Genomic DNA, 19,955 nt, shown 5'->3' with positions numbered 1-19,955 from the left:
GGCAACCAATAAGGCATGCAGAACGTTTGGTGAATTTTTTTCTTTTATCGCAGGGTTATTCAAATCGAATTCAAGTAGCTTGAAATTTCATGCAAAATTGCACATATCATGCAAATTTGCTCGAGTTCTAAATTATTTTCACGAGCTTCGTACAAGAATCTGGTTTGCAGAGGCCCAAAACAACTGAGCTTTTTTCAATTTCGAGGTAATTATCCCAAGAACTACCGCAGCAGAGCAACTTTCAATTGTCAAAACAGAATTATTGTCCGCAACCACCCTACATATAGTTTCGGCTACCAAATATTCCACAAGTACACAAGTCGCAAAACTAATGTCCTTTCTTTCGCCAAAAGTGTGACCCATTTAAGCCACACCTAGTAAAGAAAATGAGGTACTCATGCTCATGATGTGCGCTGAAGGATGCGACTTAGCCGCTAAGCATCCACCATGGCACAGCCATCTTATGAAAAAATTATATTCAATGCACTAATATGGCTGTGCACCGTGCCAATCATCTTAACTTTCTTTTTCTGCAACAGAGTGCATGATAAACGAGGCTTTTAGAAAGAAGACGAAATAATTGGTATAGTGCGCAGCCATATGATGCATACAGTGTAAGGCAACATTTGCCACTCTCTTGCCTGCCAAGGACCAAGCAAAAGAAGTAGGGATGCCATCTATGATTTGGAGGTGATACAGAGAATCCTTCTCTACCATCATCCTCGTCACCCTTTGCCCACGCCCATCCTCCTTAGCAGCTTTTCTCGTATGATATCATTTATTTCTTTGCTATATATAACCAGTTTCCTAAGGCCCATGCGTCCCCTTATAATCAGCAGCAAGTCCAAAGAAAAGAAGCGAGCACCAGATGATGAGGGGTATTCGTCCCTAGATGGACAAGGCTAATCTAGCAGTTTGATGCCTTGTTTTAAAGGCTTAGAGACAAACATTATTTGGACCCACCACCGAGTGGGAATCCAAGCTCTTGCAGGTCCCATGCCAACGTTAAGTCAAATTGCTTTCTCATAGATTTGATTGTTGTGCCTGAAGGCCAGCAGTCAATTGTCCATTCAGTGATTGGCACTGCAGCCAGATATCCTGTCAAAAAACAGTGAAGAACACCCACCTCCTGGCTTTCTGGCAGCGGGATTAGCTAATTTTGTCAGCTTTACAATGGCTTTATTTCGTGTCTAACTACGTGAAATACTTTTTGGCCTTTCAGCTTTAGGATTCAAAGTGGAGGTCAATGCCTTTAAACTCTACCGAACATTGAGCGCTCAAAGGGCCCTTTCAGGTGCCCTTTCTTTGGGTGGCCAAGGTAGAGAATGTGAAGCTCTTAGTATGGAAATTAGAAGAGTTGATCAGGTAATCCATCCACCCCAGCATTCGTTCGCAAATCCAGTAGTGAAATCGAGACTGCTCGACCTCGGAAGCTTTACAAACTTGAAAAGGGGCTCTTGGCATTCAATACACAAAGAATGAGAAAATAAGAACAGAAGGGAATTATCCAAGCCAAAAGCAACATATGTGGATGGAGAAAATTCACCTACTCTTGTTTTATTAAGATAATTAAGCATTTGAGGCTACAAAAGCTCTCAGGCCCACCCAGGTAACAAAGTCCTCCAAATAGCTTCACAGACTTTCATGGCCATGTGCATCATGTCATGAGCTCCAGCTGCAGCATTTAAACCTGCAACAATTTGGAAATGGCAGGTCACATTTTCAGTATTCTGACCATGACATCCTCTGAACAGGGGGGAGAGGTATCGACCTCCCATCTGTTATGATCACACTCTTTTTATCGAAGGATGGCACTGCAACTGCGATCCTCTGCCTCAATGAACACTCCATCTGCATGAACGAGCTGAGTCTGAGAGAGTTGGCCCTATTCATGTGTCATCTTGCATTTGAAGCATTGATGCGAGCTTCTTCAAAGTAAAACTTGCATTTGTTGCAAGATGTAGTGTGCAAGGGAGGAATGAAGAAAAAAATTTGCTGCCACTGTTTTCTGTTGCTGTGCTAATCTTTGCTTTTACCCGAACTTTGCTGCATGTCCTTGCTTCTGGATTCCACATTAGCAGCCGAGGTCTCCATGAGAGAACTGATGGTAAGCTGAATGGAGAACAGCAGCAAACCCATGAAACTAATTCCAAAAACATAAAGTTGCTAGATAGCACAAACCATTCACGATGGTCCTGAGGAAACAAAGTGAGAGGTTTGGGGCACAGGAGCTCACTTAAAAAGGCTAGCCGGATGGTATTATTTATATTCCTTGATCCTGAATAAACATCCAAAATCTATTTAGTGAATAATCGATGTGGGATTGAACACACGCCCGTACAAGTTCTCGCATACCCTCCTATTTAAGCCTGAACATTCTGGCCACACTAAGAATCCAAATCCAATCACAAACACCACAAGTAGTTCATAGTCAGCCGTCATAAATCCGTGTTACAGTGTCCTCTAATCCATATAGGCCATAGACTGGTCCGTTCTGATATCACTTCTGTCGCAACCCAGGATTTCGTCTAAAAAGGCTAGTCGGAAGATTTTTTTTGACTCTTTGATCCTAGATAAAGACGCAGGATTTGCCCAATAAATAACCGATGTAGAATTAAACACACGCCTGTATGAATCCTTTTTGCAAGAGTTCTAAAGAGTAAGATGCGAGCAGGTTGCCAAATGGAAAATGATTAGAGGCATACTTTATTGTTATAATTATTTGTCCAGCTTGAAAAATAACAAAAACCAAACCGAATCGGCAAGCAGAAAAACATTTAGACAATCTGACTAATCATAATATCAAAAAATAGACATGGAGCTGACAGGAGTTCCCAAGCATGACAAAGGGGTCGGTGAATGGTGTCATGTAATATGGGAATAAATCTAAAAAACTATCAGGATCTGGGCTTTTACAGGAAGTGTTGCCATTCAAATTATCCTGTTATCAGAACAAGCAGCTGACCCACCGAGTGGTGATGAGCGAAAGGGCTGTGACCCGAGTGGAGACCTTCGAGAACAAGTAAAGAAAGGGAGAAAACGTACAGCCTAAGCATCATATAGCACAAAAAGAAAATTCGATTTCGATAAGACTCGATCTAGATCGTAGTTCAGATCCAAGTCGACTCAGTGTGAGCGACCGCAAAAGTCACCACCGGCTCCAACCCTTTCAATCCGATGGTATTCTTTACTGATCCGAGAGGTTCGGCTTGAACCCTTTGCCTTCACTACCACCACCAATTGCATCGCCACCAGCTCACCACCACTAAGCATCCCCGGGAGCCCGCCTTGCAACTTCCTCCACTCCCTTTGGATCTCCGGCTAGGAGCATGATTACCTAAAGAGGTGAGGTGGAGGAAAAGGAAGAGGTCGGCAGGTGCAGGGGAGGAGGTGGAGATGATAGCAGGGGAGATTGGGGCAGATATCTTTCGGGTGAAAGAAAAGGACTCACCTTCCTTCGAGTGAATCTTGGCATCGGTCGAAGTGAACTGCTTGAGATCACTGTGACGGCATCCTTTTAAAACTTCCTGCGAGGGAAGCCCCAGCTTCCAAAGGAAATTGCCAAGCTGACGTTAACGACGGTCACAGACTGAATTATATAAGTAGCTCGGATGTTCCGCATGAAAATACTGGTTGGCATATTCTTATTTTGCCACCTTGTATTATTAATCACAGGTCATATCACATAAAGGAAAATAAATCTGCGCAAACTGCTTTGAAGCTGAGTCGTAAGATTTATCTATATCTTTCTGTTTTGCTTTAGGATATTGATACAGAAACATGTATATCAAACCTACAGAGACATTTGTAAGAATGACATCCTTTCATTCCTTTTGTAATCTAGATCACTCTCTTCCTTTACCAGCATATAGGGCTCGTTTGGTTCGCGGAAAAAAAAAGGGAGAAAGTGTGGTCAACGGGAAAGTAATGAGATGCCTTGGTTGGAGTTTTCAAAGGAGAGAGAATGAAAAGTTGTATTCCCATGGGAATGTGATTCCCACATTTCATGGGAAAGTCTTTCCCATGAGAAACATGGGAAAGTTACTTTCCTATGAGGTGGGAATCACTCCATTTTTACTTTTTTCCAAAAAATCCCTTCAGCATTAAAGAAGCATTAAAGAGGTATTAAAAAGCTAATTTTTATTAAGGGCATAATAGGAATTATATATAACTTTCCTAGGAAAGTGGATGGCCAACCAAACATAAGCACCTTGGAAATTTGTCACTTTTCCATGGTCAACCAAACATGCCAAAAGTACTTTCCTAGGCATCCTCTTCCTAGGAATTTGTTTCCCAGGAATCATATTCCTGGGAAGGAAAATGCTTTCTGCGAACCAAACGAGCCCATAGTTCCCTGTGCTCAGTGGAGAAAGTGGAAGCAGAGGCTGCAACAGGAGAGAGTCTGGTACCTCATCTCATTGGTGATGAGTTTCGTCACATGAGATTGACAGCAGTTGATTAGAGGGCCTAAAACTAGGCCTGCCACTGCTGAATTTATGTCAGATCTTCTAAACTTGTTTTCCTTCAGGATCCATGTACGAAACTCTTGTGCTTCCATCATGCTTCTCACAAGTTCAAAATCCTCCCATGCATGCTTAATGTCATCTGATTCGATTACTGAAAAGAAAATTCACCTCATCAGGAGATGAAGCACTCCTCCTTGCAGTAATCTGCAGGACCACACCATCTGCGAGCATATGCTGAAGAACTCTTGCTATATTCTTAGCATCATCGAGACCAAGATGATGACTTCCCCACACTGGGATCTCAAGTTGCCTCATCATCGTCATCATTCCTGTTGCCTGACACGAACGAAGATATAACAAAGTCATTAATACAGGTTTCAAGTATAAATTAATTGATGCAATATCCAGGCCTTGAGAACCATTTCCTAACTCATTAAATATTTGTATTTGGATTCTTGCACTGTCCCTTGAGATAAAGAACAAAACTACTATGGCTGTAGACACAACTATCAACAAAGTTTACCGTTCTCTTGTAAAAATTGAGATAAATGTCCTTTAGATTAATCCACTCCATGAAATACAAGGGCATCTTTATCTTTGAAATTCTGCACTGCTTAGGGATCATTGTCTTCAAATCCCAATTCCCACTGTAATCAAAAGAGTGAAAACAATGATCAGCGTGTACAAAGTTACTCTTGAAAAATGATATCCCATATAGGTTAAAAACGATATACCCAATTGGCATTGACCTGCCCCCTTCGTTTTCAACTAACCATGGAGGAAAGTTTTCTAGAAATTCGAAAAAAATAATGAAATACATTCAGTCATACAGCTTAATCTTTCTGACCAGTTGCAAGTCTAGAAAAAAAGGAAGTCCATGAGGACAATCTAAGAGACAATGTTCATGGTTAAAATCAACACAGCAGAGTAAATTTATTGTTCCTTGTCCCCCAAAAAATCTATTGTTCCTCTTTATTCAAGATCAGAATCATAAGTGGTCCAACAATGAATTGGAGTAGCATGATGCTTATAAGCTGTGTACACTTGGCAGTCAGCAATTGCTAGACATCATATTCAATATTTCCCAAGTATATAATGTTTCACATGGTAGAAAAATTATATACTTAAGGAAGAAATGGAATTGATAGGAAGAACTGTACCCTGTTTGTATATTGCGAAACACTCTGACGCATCATACTAATTGATTTGTGTATGTGCGCGTGCATCCACTAAGGAATGAGACATGCTTTTATAGGGTAACATTTATTTCTATTACTAAATTAAAAAAAAAAGCATTTTATGCAGAAGTTGTTTCTAGGGTCTTCAGAATGTAACATTAGCTAAATAGGAGTAGACATCATAAGGATACTCCTTCAATGGAACAAGCATGTAACAAATAAGTACTGGCACTGTGGCACCAAGAAATACCTGCTTTTTCAAGGGTAAGCTCGAAGAAAGTGAGAGTGCGAGAAAAAAACTAAGAGACGGTCTTGAATATCAGAGCCTGGGCTTCAACTATGAGTAGGAAATTTTATATACTATGCATTTGTCGACTACATAATTGCTTATTTCTTCTAAATTTTCCTGTTATTTATCCCAAATCTGTCTTTCAATTAGTTCTCTTACAAAGTTCTACTATGATTAAATTTCAAGTATTACTAGTCTAAGTTCCAAGGTGAGCCACGAGTCGCTGTATTTGATTTCAAATGGAGCATGGGCGATCCTCATGTTGTCATATAACATATAGTTAGAAGCATGTATGCTCAAGCATATTCCACAATTAGAATGGCTAAACATGTTGAATCTCAGTCTTATGTAGCCTAAGAATGGAAAGGCTAGATATTCTCTCTGGTCACAATAAGTTCTATAAGGCAAATGTTCCACTGAAATACTAAAGAGGAAAGGAAAAAGTTGTCACCTGGTATTATGGTCCTCTCTCCTGTTCGAATGGATCAATCAACTGAAGACTAATTTAAGGAAGGAGTTTACTCATCTATTGTAAAATCACATGCTTTTTAGCAAGAGTTACATATTCTCTACCTACTACCAAAAGCCTCAGACCTACTCTAACACAATCATTCTTGAAGCCTTTTCACATAAATCCTTATAAGATATCATTGTACGTGTTTGGGTAGAAAACATTGATTTGGCAGCACCAATCATCATAATGATGGAAGATGTTGGACTTTGACAAGTCAAATGTAGCCTACCAACAATAAAAAGGCATATGTGCACAACCCCTAAAAGATTAAATTAAGACCATACCCTCAAGATCATTACTATATAGCATTTAATTTCATTTCAAAAAGAATAAGGGTAGCGCACATGATGGTTTCTATTTTCACCAGCCTAATGACAAAATTCTTCACCTTAGAAAAAGTTCTTCAAATAATCTCAAATTAACAAAAAAATTCTTGAATGACCCCCCTCTTGCTTTCTGATGTTTATATCTACATCCCAAGACTTGGACCTCACACTATTTTTTTTCTGTGAAACACATGAGAAAATCTTCTTATTTTCTATGCACAGACTGCAAATTCTATATCATTAAAAAATAACCGCAAGAACAACCAATATAAATAGTAGACACACTTGTAGCATAGCAAACAAAGTTAGAGAATTCTAGAGCAAGCAAATTATATGTCTGCAACCAAACACTGAAACAATACTAAGCATTCGCACTGACCCTATGAAAAAAATTAAGAAAGTTGTTTGAGAAAGGTCATATGCCACTAAAACAGTACAAATACATTTACCATGTGCTCTGAATGCATTAAAAAGTCAACAGATGAAGCATTCAATGCAACCAAAATGACCCCTTTGCTTTAGTCAAAAAGACAAAATTGGTACCTCCGACAATTTGTTGGACTTAAGACATTTAAAAGTTTTTGATATTACGTCATGCAAAAGATGATTGGATACCACAGATCTAACAAATAAATGAAAGAACTAAGTGCAAACTAATATTTACGGCACATAAATTTATAATACGACAAAAAAATGAGGTAGAGAAAGATATAAATGAAAAGGTGCATGCAGGCAGATCTACAGTTTCCAGCACTAATTAACGAACCAGGTCACAAATGCTGCATGATTAAGTGATCCTCCTTGATCCTTTTTCCACAAGTGATGATTAGTCATCCATACCTCAAACTCCTCGAGAACATCTTTAAAAGGGATTGCTGTATCATGCCATACTCTGAAAAACAAATAAGCAAAGTAATAACTGAATATTTTTTATTGGTTTCAGAATCATCTAGGATAATCCGTCTATATCATTTAGAACATACACAAAGAGCAATGAGAAACAAAGAGGCATGTTCTAATACAACTACCAGGACTAACTGCTTGGTAATTTATTAGTATGAATGGTTGATTAGGTTAGATAGCTCTGGAACAAATGTGGGGGATATCTGGTGGTTTCTACCTAAGAAGAAGGGCTCAGACATATATGAATTATTAAATTACTGAACATTAAAAGTGAAAATGGGTCAGTCTGGTTGGGTTGAAACATAGGTATTAGAGAAAATCTGAACCTGAACCAAACTGTTTATTAAGCAGGTCACAAGTCCAACACCAAACCTGACCTGACATGCATAACCCCTTTCATACATAGGTTGGATCAGGTCAGGTCCTTTGTTAGCATGTTAAACAGGTCTTAAACAGGTTAAATGTGTCTTAAAAAGTTGAAATGGTTTAAATGGGTGTCAAGCAGGTCAAGTTGTAACCATGTCGCCTTGACCCAATTATTAAATGGGCTGCCTGAACCTGACCCATTTAATAAGTGGGTTAAGTTGGATCAACCCGTTATAACTCAAACCATTTATGAAAAACACAAACTCGCTCATCTCAGGTTGGATCATAGATTACCGCCCTTACCGAACATGATATTCTAACTTAAAGACAAGGTAAATGACTTTTAATTCAGAACAAATAAAAGGGCAAACAAATGATAATACAATTACAAGGTAAAATCTCATGAGAATGAAACTGCTATAAGATTAATTCCATTGGTTCTTCCACTGTTCTTAGAGATATATGTATGAGGTGAGCATGTTTTTCATCTTCATCAAATGTTTTGTATAGTCACCAGTTGAACTATCAAGATTCACAGATGACTGAGGCAGAAGAAACTAGAGAATACATCACTGCCTCCCATGGCAACCTCTCTGTAAAAGAAGAGGAGATTCTAGACAGAAATTAAGCTAAGAGAACAGTATGATTTTTGCTTGGTTAAATTGTCTAACCTTTGCAAATGCGGGAGATAAAGATTGCAGTTTTTGAACAACGAGCAAATAAGAAACCTACCGGAATGGCTTTCCTATGTCTTCTTTCATAAGTTTGATCTGTTTGAGGTTTTTAAGGAATCTTATAGAGGAATAACAAGGATCAACAAGTTCCATTACAGTCTGATAGATTTGGTTCAAATTAGGAAAAGCTGCAAATATAAGAGATCTTAACCAATAAATTTGCTAAATTATGAATTTAGATCATCACCAAGGTCCTCATTGATATATGGAAATCTAAAATTACAGAACTTTTGGACAATCCTTGGACTGCTTTTAAACGGTCTACTGACCACATGGCCCATCCCAACAAACTCTTAGTTGGAGCAAAAAGACAAATTCTTTGGGAGTAGGACCGATGATGGAATTTGAAAAAACATATGACAGTGTTATCTCATGGGAGATTTTGAAATGCAGAGACTTCGGAGAAAGATGGACTGGGATTTGCATTAGCTCTTTGAAAGCGCAGTACTTGTGAATTGCACATCTTAAAGTGAATTTATTTAACAGGGGGCTATGACAAGGGGAATATTTACTTCAGTAGTTGTCTGTCTTAGAAGTTGATGAATTTCATTAAAGTCACATAAAGCAAGAATACTGGCTTGCTTGCTAGTTTTGGACAGACCACAAAATTGCTGGCGTGTTTGTGTGGGTGTCTAGGCACATGCATGCCTAGCATTTTGCTGATGATACTCTTTCACCAAGCAGATAAAAATGAATTTGATGAAACTATCCATTACATTTTAGAAAGAATTTTACATCGATAGTAAAGTAATCATATAGTGTGTACAGGACAAACAGCAAAAATGTGTACCAATAAGCTCATTACCAAATGGAGTATCCTCATATGAGCTCAGAAGAGGCATTTGATCTTGACAGGTACAGAATGAAGCAATAGATGATTGCTTATAATTCAATCAGTAGTAAGAGGCATAAAATGCTAGAATTAGGAAAGAAAGGAGGTATCGGAGTGACAAGGCAGAAACAAGTGCTAATTATGGAATGCAACAATACTAAATATTTGTCAGCCTGATGACCAAGAATTTGAATAATGGAAAGGACTTTGGTATATTGGGTATACGAATAATGACTAACTATATGATATTATGGATAATTTACGAGAAATATCTCAAGGATATTTCTACTTGCACCCTCTCATATAAGGTATCGCGCTCCTTCACACAACCTTTGAGTTAGACAAGGAATGTTCCTTATCCAACTGGATGATTGGTGTTTAGAAAGGGAGAACTAAATCATTATAGACACTTGAAATCTGTTCAGAGCTAAAACCGAAGTTGGGCATCGTACTCATATGACTAGCATTTTGTACAATACCTAATAAACATCAAAGTGGTTACTCACCTTCATCTTGCTTTCAGATCTCTTCCACAAGTATTGATCTGCCCCAATATCTATGCTAATGTGATCGATAGAAAAGGTTTTCCAACAGAAGAGCGCAATAGGTCTCAAAATAAATATCGTGAGAAGCTACAAAGGAATGTCTTATGGTACCCCCACATTGGTTATAAATTGTTTCAATTAAGTTATGGTTGGAACAATACTCGGGGATCTAACACATTTTGGTTGGCGAGAATAGAATTGAAAATTTTGTTAACATAACAAAGGGCCAAGGACATAATTCCACTATGGAAAATGGAAACACCTTGCACCTTTGTAGAATCTCAAACATGTGAAGTAAAAAGAGCCATGCATCCATGGCTAAAATCCAGCTAAGAGGATGCAAAACATTCCACATAAAAGGACTAATGAGAATCTAATGACGAGATTTCAGATCTGAAAACATGATGATGATCAACAGATAAGTCCATCCTAACATATCAATTAGCTTAATCCTTTTTAATACAGCAGAAGTGTCCACAAATAACAAGATGTGCATTCCATAACCCGGCCAAAAAACACTCAAATAAATGGAGTTAATAAATGAACGAAGAACATAAAACAAATTTAAAAGCTTTACCATGTTGATTACATGGAGGAATGGATCTACGGTTGAAACTCATGAGTGGATATTAATGATATGCCACAGAAGGAAGCAAAAAATGAGAATTCAGTAAGAGTCAAAACATTTTTAGTCATGTTTTTGTACAATTCTTTTTGATGGTAATGGTACCTAACTGGGTGGTAATGGCTGAATGAAACACTTCTCCAAAACATTTAGTTGTTTGACCTACCAAACCTAAACATAGTTGGCCTGATCTGATATTAACTCTTTGGTATCATCCAAAATACATAATTACAAATACAACTAGCAAATAACTGAAAAATATAATAGTATTCTCCTAGTTATATGTGCAAGATGTTAAATCTCAAAAAGTATTAAAACTATGTGAAAAAAAATGTCAGATTTATAATATATGTAATGAACATATTTTTTGAGATCCACATTAACAAGTTGCATATGAATAAATACAATGTCAAGTGTTCACAAAAATACGGACATAGAGGACCAACAAGTACTTCGTGCATGATATACCAAAATTATAGATTATAATGATTATAACAATGTTTAGACGTACCGGTCGACTCCAAATCTTCCATATTTTCCTTCAATGTATTCCATAATTTTCTGCTTACTCATTAAGCTTGGCCTTACAAACCTATGCAAAGAATTGTGTAGCAGAGAAAGAACTTATTACAATATCAACAAAACCATTTTGTTTAAGTGTATTAAATCATGGTTTAACATAACATGAAAAGGGAACCTAAAACAAAATTCATCTTTATGTAATAATTCAAAAATAAAGCCAACCTTCATTAGATGATATAAAGCATGATGATTATTGTAGCTAGGTAGCAACAAGCTTAAACAAATTTGAAGCATGTCCAGTAAACAATAAAAGCATAAACAACGCATACATCCTATTTGTTTTTGTGGGGTTGGGGGGTGGGGGGGGGGGGGGGGGGGGGGGGGTGTTCTATGAAGAACATGTTAAGACACAAATATGCTGATACAACAAGTCTTAAAAGAGTAGGATATGACATGATAAATATATATGTTTTACATGCATGTAAAAGTAAAACAGCATCTATAAAGCATAGTGAGTAATAAATAGCATAGTCCATACTTCATACAATAGCATTAATATCCATAGCCTCCATAATGTAATCATAATTCAAATCAATAGACCTGTAAGCTTCAGCATCACACACCCAAAATTTGCAACTAATAAATAAACGGTCAATATTCATCAAAAAATAAAGGAAAAACATGATAAAACCCTACTTCTCCTTGGAGGTATTGGGAAAGTATCTAACTCTCCTTCCTACAGGCATTTGGACAATATCTTCAAGCATACCTGGAAATTCTTTGAAATCTTTTTTTAAATTTGAAAACCAGGATACCTGAATAAGTATCTGATGTGGCCAAAATCTAATCTACCAATTATGGGCTGACACGTGGCACCGAGAAAACATGTTTCAGTTGGACTCATATTTCTGGGTTGATCCAGATAAGGAAAGCCGAAGAGCTAGATCTCCACTTGAATCTAGACTCTAAAGTCCAATCTCGGCAGGACAAAGGCTCTTCATCTATAAAAAAAGACTCAAAGTACTAGATATGCATAACATACATACACAATACTTTACAATACTCTCTACTTTTTTCCAACTCTTCTTCCAATTTGTTGTTGCTCAAAACCCTGCCTCTTACTTAAGCATCGAAGGCCCTCGGGCGAATCAGCTATGGCGACCTTCTATCTTCTTTTTGTGTGTAAATCAATGCTTCTTCCTCCAGTGCAAATTCATAGATGCTCTTCAGATCATCAAATCAGATTTTGGCAGCAACAGATTGGTGCCATCTTTGGGAACTGAAGAGAGAGACATGGAGAAGATGAAGTTGAGAAGAAACACCACACTGAGGGTAGAGGCAAGCCCAGTAGGATAACTGGCCTGAGTCATGTGATTCTCATGGCCCAGATCCTTAGCCTGCGGCAATGGCCCCTCGGCCTACAACAACTGTATCCGCCGAGCAATTTAACCTGCTTGTTTAGCTGGTATAGGCCCTGACGATGATAGTGCAAAATCTGCTTCTGTGGGTACCAATTCTAAACCCAACACACAGAACCAGCTAGATCAACTGACGCAGAACAGCAACCAAACTTATCCAGGAAACCTTGAAGGTACTCGATGGGACAATCGAGCTATGACCCATTCGAAGATGGGCTCAAATCTTGGGGAGTCCTTATCAGACCGATCTGAGAAGACTTCCGCGATGCCAATGAACAAAAAAACGGAGCCGTGATGCAATTGAAGAGAAAGGGAACAGGAGCGTCCGATGCCAATGAACCCACTTCACCAAAGAGATCATGACAAAGCCCCATTTGAGGTTCAAGATGTCGCAATACAAACAATATAATCACACCTCGAATTCTATAAATCAAATGGAGAACTTCAAATATCTCATGCTGCTGCACGACGCTTCAGACATGATCACATGCCAAGCTTTCCTAGCCACTCTTAGGAAAGCAGTTTGGTCATGGTATGCAAGGCTTCAATTTGACTTCATCAACTATTTTGATCAACTTTGTCGGCAATTTGTCAACCATTTTATCAGCAGCAGGAGATGCAAGAGGACCTCAACAAAGTTGCTGACTATCAAGCAAAAGAAGGATGAGTCACTCAAGCAATATATTAATCGTTTTAACGCCGAGAACTTGGAGATACATGATTTGGACCAGGTTGTGGTCATGGTTGCAATAATGAACGGACTGAAGAACTCACGCTTCAGTTTCTTCCTTTCAAAGAGGCCACCCAAAGATCTGTCTGAGTTGCTGGTACGAGCTTAAAAATACATTAACACCAAAAAGGCGATGTCAGCTCGGAAGGAAGCGAACGAAGACCGAGCTAAGAAGAAGCGCAAAGGTCGGACGAGGGGAAGCCTAAGAAGAATCCAAAGAGGAAGCCAAGGTACAAAGAATGGATCTCCAGACAAGCTAGAAGTCCACCTCTAGGATTTAAGAGGCATACTCCTCTCAATACCTTGAGAACCTAATCCTAATAGAGATCAAAGACTGGGAGTATGTGTGATGGCCTGAAAAGTTGAAGACCAGCCCCAACAAGCGGAACCGAAATAAATATTGCAGGTACCATATCAAGATCATGGCCATCACACTGAGAAGGGCTGATAGTTGAAGGATGAGATTGAAGACCTCATCCGAAGGGGTAGGGGTGTACACGATTTGGATCGGATGGGTTTAGGGGTTTTTTTGAAATCAAACCAACTTAAATTGGTTTTCTAAAACTAAAATTGAAACCAAACCTAATACGAAAATCAGTTCAAACTGACCCAAAAAATTCGGTTGAGTTCAAGTTAGTTTATCAGGTTGGAAGAGTAAGAGAGAAGAGAGGGAGAAAGAGGAGGAGGGAGAAGAGAGGTCTGGTGGCTCACCAACTGCAGGGGATTTGTGTTTTACCACAGTAATATGCAAAGCATATGTTAGAGTATATGCTTAAACGCAATAGTCCAAACACAAGTTGAAATAGACAGATAATAAGCTACAATGCTTCATATGTAATCCTAGATACAATTTGATTATGGATTAGAATTGTACATTATAAAATAATAGGCAGCCGATGCCTATGACATGCCTCCACAAACTCATAATGTACTATAGATGGAGGGTTTGCAGAGAAGATACCAAAAGCATTGTTGGATGCATAGGAAAGTGAGACCAACCCAAACAAGAGTGACAAGAAATGACCATCTATTCAAGTGCCCTGTTCATTCTTAAAACAATTAAGGTTCTGACAGATTGGTTGGTATTTGGTTAAGAGTTTACCAGTTAATATAGTATGAAGGTCGTTAGCTAATCCCAGGATGCCATATAACCTTCTGTAATGGCATGACCTTTATCATGCTTTGCCTTGCCTCTGGATTTGCAGATTAGCGACATCATAAGGGAAGTAAGAAAGATAATCATTTTTGGAAGCTAACTACCAATAGTTACATGCTCTAAGAGAAACTAACTATACGTGATTGGCTTGTCAACCTGTAAGACTTTTGTAGAAGTCTTGAAAATTTGGTTGCCTCCAAATCTCTTTCTCGAGATTCAAAAACCTGGTTTTCTAGGATATATCCGCAATTTCTTTTAGTGGCTAAATAGAATTGCCTTTGAGACTCAAAATTATCAAAAAAGGGTGAACAAGAAAGAGAAATTGAGGTATTGAGGAAGGTGCAAAAGCTACTTTAGAAAAACTGATCAATTGTATCACATACCTTGAATATCACAGCTTCTTCTGAGCTCATGTTCTTTGTGTTATTATCCATCTCTAACTACAACAAGCCTTAACAAAAAGGAAAAGCTACTGCTATTTTTTTCCTTTGTTTTTAATTTGACATGGTGGAATATGCTTCTAGAGTGTGACAATGTTAGTTAACAGATTAGAGATTATAGTGCTAATATGGATGTCTGGTGTGACCATCTACTAGGAAGCCTGTTGTCTGAAACAATGCATTAAAATTGATTTCCACTTATTAGAATCAGTTCACACATCTGCAGTGCTTATAATTTGTTCACTACGAAACTTCATCTGCTTTTGAAATAGGGAACTAAAATATTCAAGTGCCCAGTCATACTTGGTATATCAGCAGTAAATAGCAATTAGCTTGCTGTACTCCAAAACATGTGGCTCCACATGAAACTCAACAAACATGTCAATCTCTTTTTCACGATGGCTTGAAAAGGCCATGCTTGTCAGTTCTGTCTTGTCGGGTACTGAGGACTGGAGGATAAGTGAAAATTTGACAGATAACCAAAGTTACATTGGGGGTTATAAATTTTATTCTTCCATGAGGAGTCATTTTGGAGTCCAATTAGGATTGCTCGAGTCTATAATAGTTGTCCAGGTGAGCTCCTATATTGCTAGCTGATGTGGTTTATGCATTTTGTTAGGTACCTCTAATAACAGGCTGTAGGGAATCTGCTGATCACATTATTAAAATCATGTTCTAGCACATCATTTTGCATCGTAAAAGCATAATATTGAATCGTGTTCAAATTATGCTAAATTCTTGTATAGTTTTGAAATGGTCTCCAGGAGACAGTAGATCACTGATTGCACTGATTTAACTTAATCCTCTTGTGGCAGGTTCATTGGATAATGTGTTGAATAAAACACCCATTCAGACATTATATAATAAGCCTAACAGAGGTCACACCAAATATTATCAGCATAGAAATTGATGCCTGACCATCGGTAAAATGCTAGAGAAATCCTAAACAAAATAAAGATGAAATGGAGCAAAAACATTTTTTTTCAGATAAAATGGCAAAATGCATATTATAAATCAATGGTTAATTGGTCTCACACTCGAATAGCATTCCCAGAAGAAATTCTACCTATGGAATGAATCAATGTATTCCATAGTCTTGGCATCAATCATCAGAACAGGAAATTCAAGAATCTCAACTCTCCCCTCCAGATCAAGAACCAATAGGTAATCTAGATCTTGAGGCCTCAATCTATTCAGGCGAGTAACATTCACTTTCAGGTCTGCTGAATAATTGTGATTGAACTTCTCAAGGTGGGTAGCATCATCCATCTGCAAACAAGAAAAAAAAAGTCAGTTATTTATGATAGTATTTATTGCATTTCTTGTCTCATACTGCCACATTCAACTGTTTTTATTTCCATTTCATGGTTGAGGATATCAAATTATGAAACAAAAGATAGTGGACTGAACCATAGCGTTGCAGAAGTGAGTTGAATGTAGGTTCAAGAAAAGTTTAAAAATTCCTGGTAATGTTCATTATTTCAGATTAGTTATATATCTTTTTTCAACATAAAAAAGGCATCTAGAATAGAGCTGTCTGTTCATAAATAACAAAGAAGTTTTTTCATTCTTGCAGTTTCCTGAACAAGCAATGCATTGGCAATTAAAATGTCATACTCCTCTGTAAGCGCTGAGTCCAGATCTACTATAATAATAGTAATAGATGCAATTATATTGTAATAACATGAAATATTTCTAATATCAGATTGACATGTCTTACAAACTTAATTTACAAAACCAATTAGTAGGTACACCGGTTTGCCATCCACCACAGGCTATAAATAAGAACTTTCCTTCAGAAGTTGGAAGACCATTTCCCATCAAGGCATCTGTGATCCTCCCTGACAAGCTAACACAAAACCTTCTCTTCCACTCAATAAGTGACCACACTACATCTCACTTCCTAAAGAAGCAGACCAGCATTCACCAGAGCAAGGTCATTCTAAGAAAAAAGAATAAAGTCATGCCTAGCTATTAAAGGATTTTAATAGTCACTGTCTACCTAGAAGTTACCAATAACAAGAACCTCAGTGGCACTCATAATATCTTCCACGAGGTCATTCTAAAAAAGTAAAGTTATGCCAAACTATTAAGGGCTTTTAGTAAGTTACCACCAGCAAGAACCTCAATGGCACCTATAATATCTTCCCAACTGCCCAAGTTGGTAGATACAAAGTCACTGACGCAAAGCTGTAAAGTCGGCAATTATAATTACTGCTAGGTACTTCCTAATAACTGGATCAGTCATTAACATCTTGTGTTCTTGGATCTTTTTTACTGCAGAACATTTTGAACTGCATAAGCCAAGAAGAACTCCTCCACTTCATCCACTAAGTTTTCATTCTTTTATATTTTTTATACCTCTATATCACTGTTAGTGGATGTAAAATATAATATTAAATTATAGAATTTATCCCTCTAAAATCATTTTAACTGAAGTCTATGTCTATTTTTATTGATTTTAGACATCCATCCTCCAAGTTTTTCCCCAAATTGATATGTGGTATTAACTCAATCTCTAGTACCATCAATGAACTCTATATCACTTTAGAATAACATAAAAAAATCTTAAAGACACATTTTTGACAACCCCTTTGTATATGTAAAATTTAGAAAGCATTACATAAGTTGATAAAGTTTTATTTGCTATTGGCCTTTCTTTGATAATTTTAACTTGATGTCACAATGGCAACTCTGTTTAATATCAGCAGCAAGTTTGGATAGCTTAGCAATGACAAGTCATGAGAAATGATCTTGATAATTGAATTCTGAAATGGTCATTATCTGATTTTAGGATCAAATCCACAAAAAATAATGGATGGCGCGTTTGTATCAAGTCTCTGATCAAATGTAAGGATGGCTCTACAAGCCCAAAGAAACTAAATTAAGCATGTAATCCACATTGCATCTGAAGGAAGGGAGAAGACAACAAAATGAGAATGGAAATTATACAAATCTTCGCCACCATCTTGGTATGCCCTTTCCCCTCCAAATTTAGCCCATAGTAACTTAAAATCCGCAGAAACCTATAACTAAATCACAATAGCTTATCTAACTAAACAGAAATAATAATATTACATTACCAAAACACCCGATAATCATATATGATATAGCTAAAAGGAACTGAATCTCATACTAATTTGGTCCTTAAAGTATTACCTACAGTTGTATCCCAAGATGGGGAAATTTTCAAATTAAGTTCTAAACCTAAAGTCTCATTTAGCACTAGATATATCGATAAGAAATACGCTAATCCCACCATTGTTGATTCTCTGACATTTATCACAGATTCCTATACTATTTCGAGTACACCTTCGTTCCTTGATGCCCACAAATACAGCATCTCTCAAGGTGCCATACCATATGCTTTCTCCAATTTAACATGAGCTCGTTTTCAGTTTTCTTATCTGGTTCCATCACACTCTTTATTATCATACTCTATATTGTTGATTTAATTCCACAAAAGTTGGTAGAATTATGTACATAACTCTTACAAAAAATGACATGGAAATTGCTTTATGTAAACAACCATAACCATGGAAAATCAAGATTCCAAGAAAATCAAATTCTTGAATCGTTTTATCGCTAATGACCGGAAAATCTGCCCAATGGACTAATAACACTGTTTGCAGAAATTTTCACCAAAAACAGAACAATCATGCACCTTTAACAGGAGACTAAAAAAATCCTTCTTTTATTTAAACATCAAAAAGTAAAAGGAACGAAAAAGAACAACTGAAAGAGAGGGGGCAAGAAAACAGAAAACAAATTTAGGGAATTGAAACAGGTTTCGAGCTCCAAAATCGTACCTTGATGCATTTACCCTGCGTGTAGTAGAGACACATAGGTCTCCATCGATGGGTCTTTGGAGCTTCGATTTCCACTGAATCAGAGGAATTTAAGGCCGAGGAGGAAGCCGAGACGGTGAGGTTACGGATGGATTGGAAGGGGATAGAGAGGTGGGAGATTGGGAGGAAGAGAAGAGAGGGTCGCGAGGAGGATGACGGAGGGAAAGGAACAAAAACCCTAGCAAAGGCCATTCCGACCCGGATTCGGACTAGGTCCCCTAAAGGGCTTATGTAGGATAATAGGATCGCGGACTTGAACGTATATTTGGAGATTATAACGTGGAAATGTATTTCCAGGTCCCTGGTTTAAACAACGTTTAGATATAAATTCCTAATATCCAGGATTCGCATAAAATCGGCAGAGCCTCAACCGTACAGGTCCCTCGTTGAACAATTAATTACTTGAGAGCTCCTATGATGCAACGTTCACATAAAACCAGCAACATGGAGTTAAGGTGAGGGAGAGGACCTATAAATCTCTTGTTAAAAAATAAATAATAAATGGTTTTTAATAAAGATAGAAGTCATCTTCCCGATCGCATGACGCATGTTGTGTGCAGCTCTTAATGGGCAATATTCTTCTCATGACTTTGTCCTTCTTAAAAGTGCCCTTTAAAAGAAAAGGGGTGGCCCCTCCTTATAAGGCACAATTATTTCCGCTACTTTTCCAATGTGGGACTAAAGTCCCGGATCTTCCATTCGCCCCCCAACACTACCCCTCCAGCGAGAAGGATTCGTACGGAGAAGTTTTGGCGGGGCCCTTCTTTTAGCATCATCCGTTAGAGCGGGAAAGTGACTGCGTCCCGACCATAGATATTGTCCGCTTTGGGGAAGTGCGTACGTATTGCGCGACGCGTGTCGTGTGCAGCTTTTAATGGGCAATATTCCCCTTACAGCTTTGTTCTTCTTAAAAAGGCCCTCTGGAAGGAAAAGGGTGGCCCCTCCTTATGAGGCACAATCCTTTCCGCTACTCTTCTAATGTAGGACTAAAGTGTCGGATCCCCCATCCACCCCTCCCAACAATACCATTTTAATACAGTATCAGTGTAACTAATATAGAGAT

General features: G+C 38.0%; 1 protein-coding gene across 3 annotated transcripts; it reads right to left on the bottom strand.

Moving 5' to 3' along the window:
* Window positions 1-1,443: 1,443 nt before the first annotated feature.
* Window positions 1,444-19,140, bottom strand: LOC103697056 (uncharacterized exonuclease domain-containing protein At3g15140). Of its 3 annotated transcripts, XR_005513382.1 has the most exons (8): window positions 18,854-19,140; window positions 16,111-16,313; window positions 11,290-11,370; window positions 7,540-7,665; window positions 4,990-5,113; window positions 4,635-4,802; window positions 1,772-2,112; window positions 1,444-1,690 (listed from the first exon to the last, which is right to left on the bottom strand). XR_005513382.1 is itself a non-coding variant. In XM_039130200.1 (7 exons), the coding sequence occupies exons 1-7, from the start codon at window positions 19,082-19,084 to the stop codon at window positions 2,020-2,022; spliced, it is 1,026 nt and encodes a 341-aa protein (XP_038986128.1). In that variant the 5' UTR covers window positions 19,085-19,140; the 3' UTR covers window positions 1,444-2,019. The 3 variants fall into 3 exon arrangements, 2 of the variants coding, with proteins under 2 accessions (XP_038986128.1, XP_038986129.1); XM_039130200.1 differs by having other exon boundaries at window positions 1,444-2,112; XM_039130201.1 differs by lacking the exon at window positions 1,772-2,112 and having other exon boundaries at window positions 1,527-1,690; window positions 18,854-19,139.
* Between the last annotated feature and the right edge of the window lie 815 nt (window positions 19,141-19,955).

Source organism: Phoenix dactylifera, chromosome 9 (genome assembly GCF_009389715.1).
Source record: "Phoenix dactylifera cultivar Barhee BC4 chromosome 9, palm_55x_up_171113_PBpolish2nd_filt_p, whole genome shotgun sequence".
NCBI lineage: Eukaryota > Viridiplantae > Streptophyta > Magnoliopsida > Arecales > Arecaceae > Phoenix > Phoenix dactylifera.
Note: the sequence above shows the minus strand (reverse complement) of the source record. Positions and strands in the feature narration are given on the sequence as shown.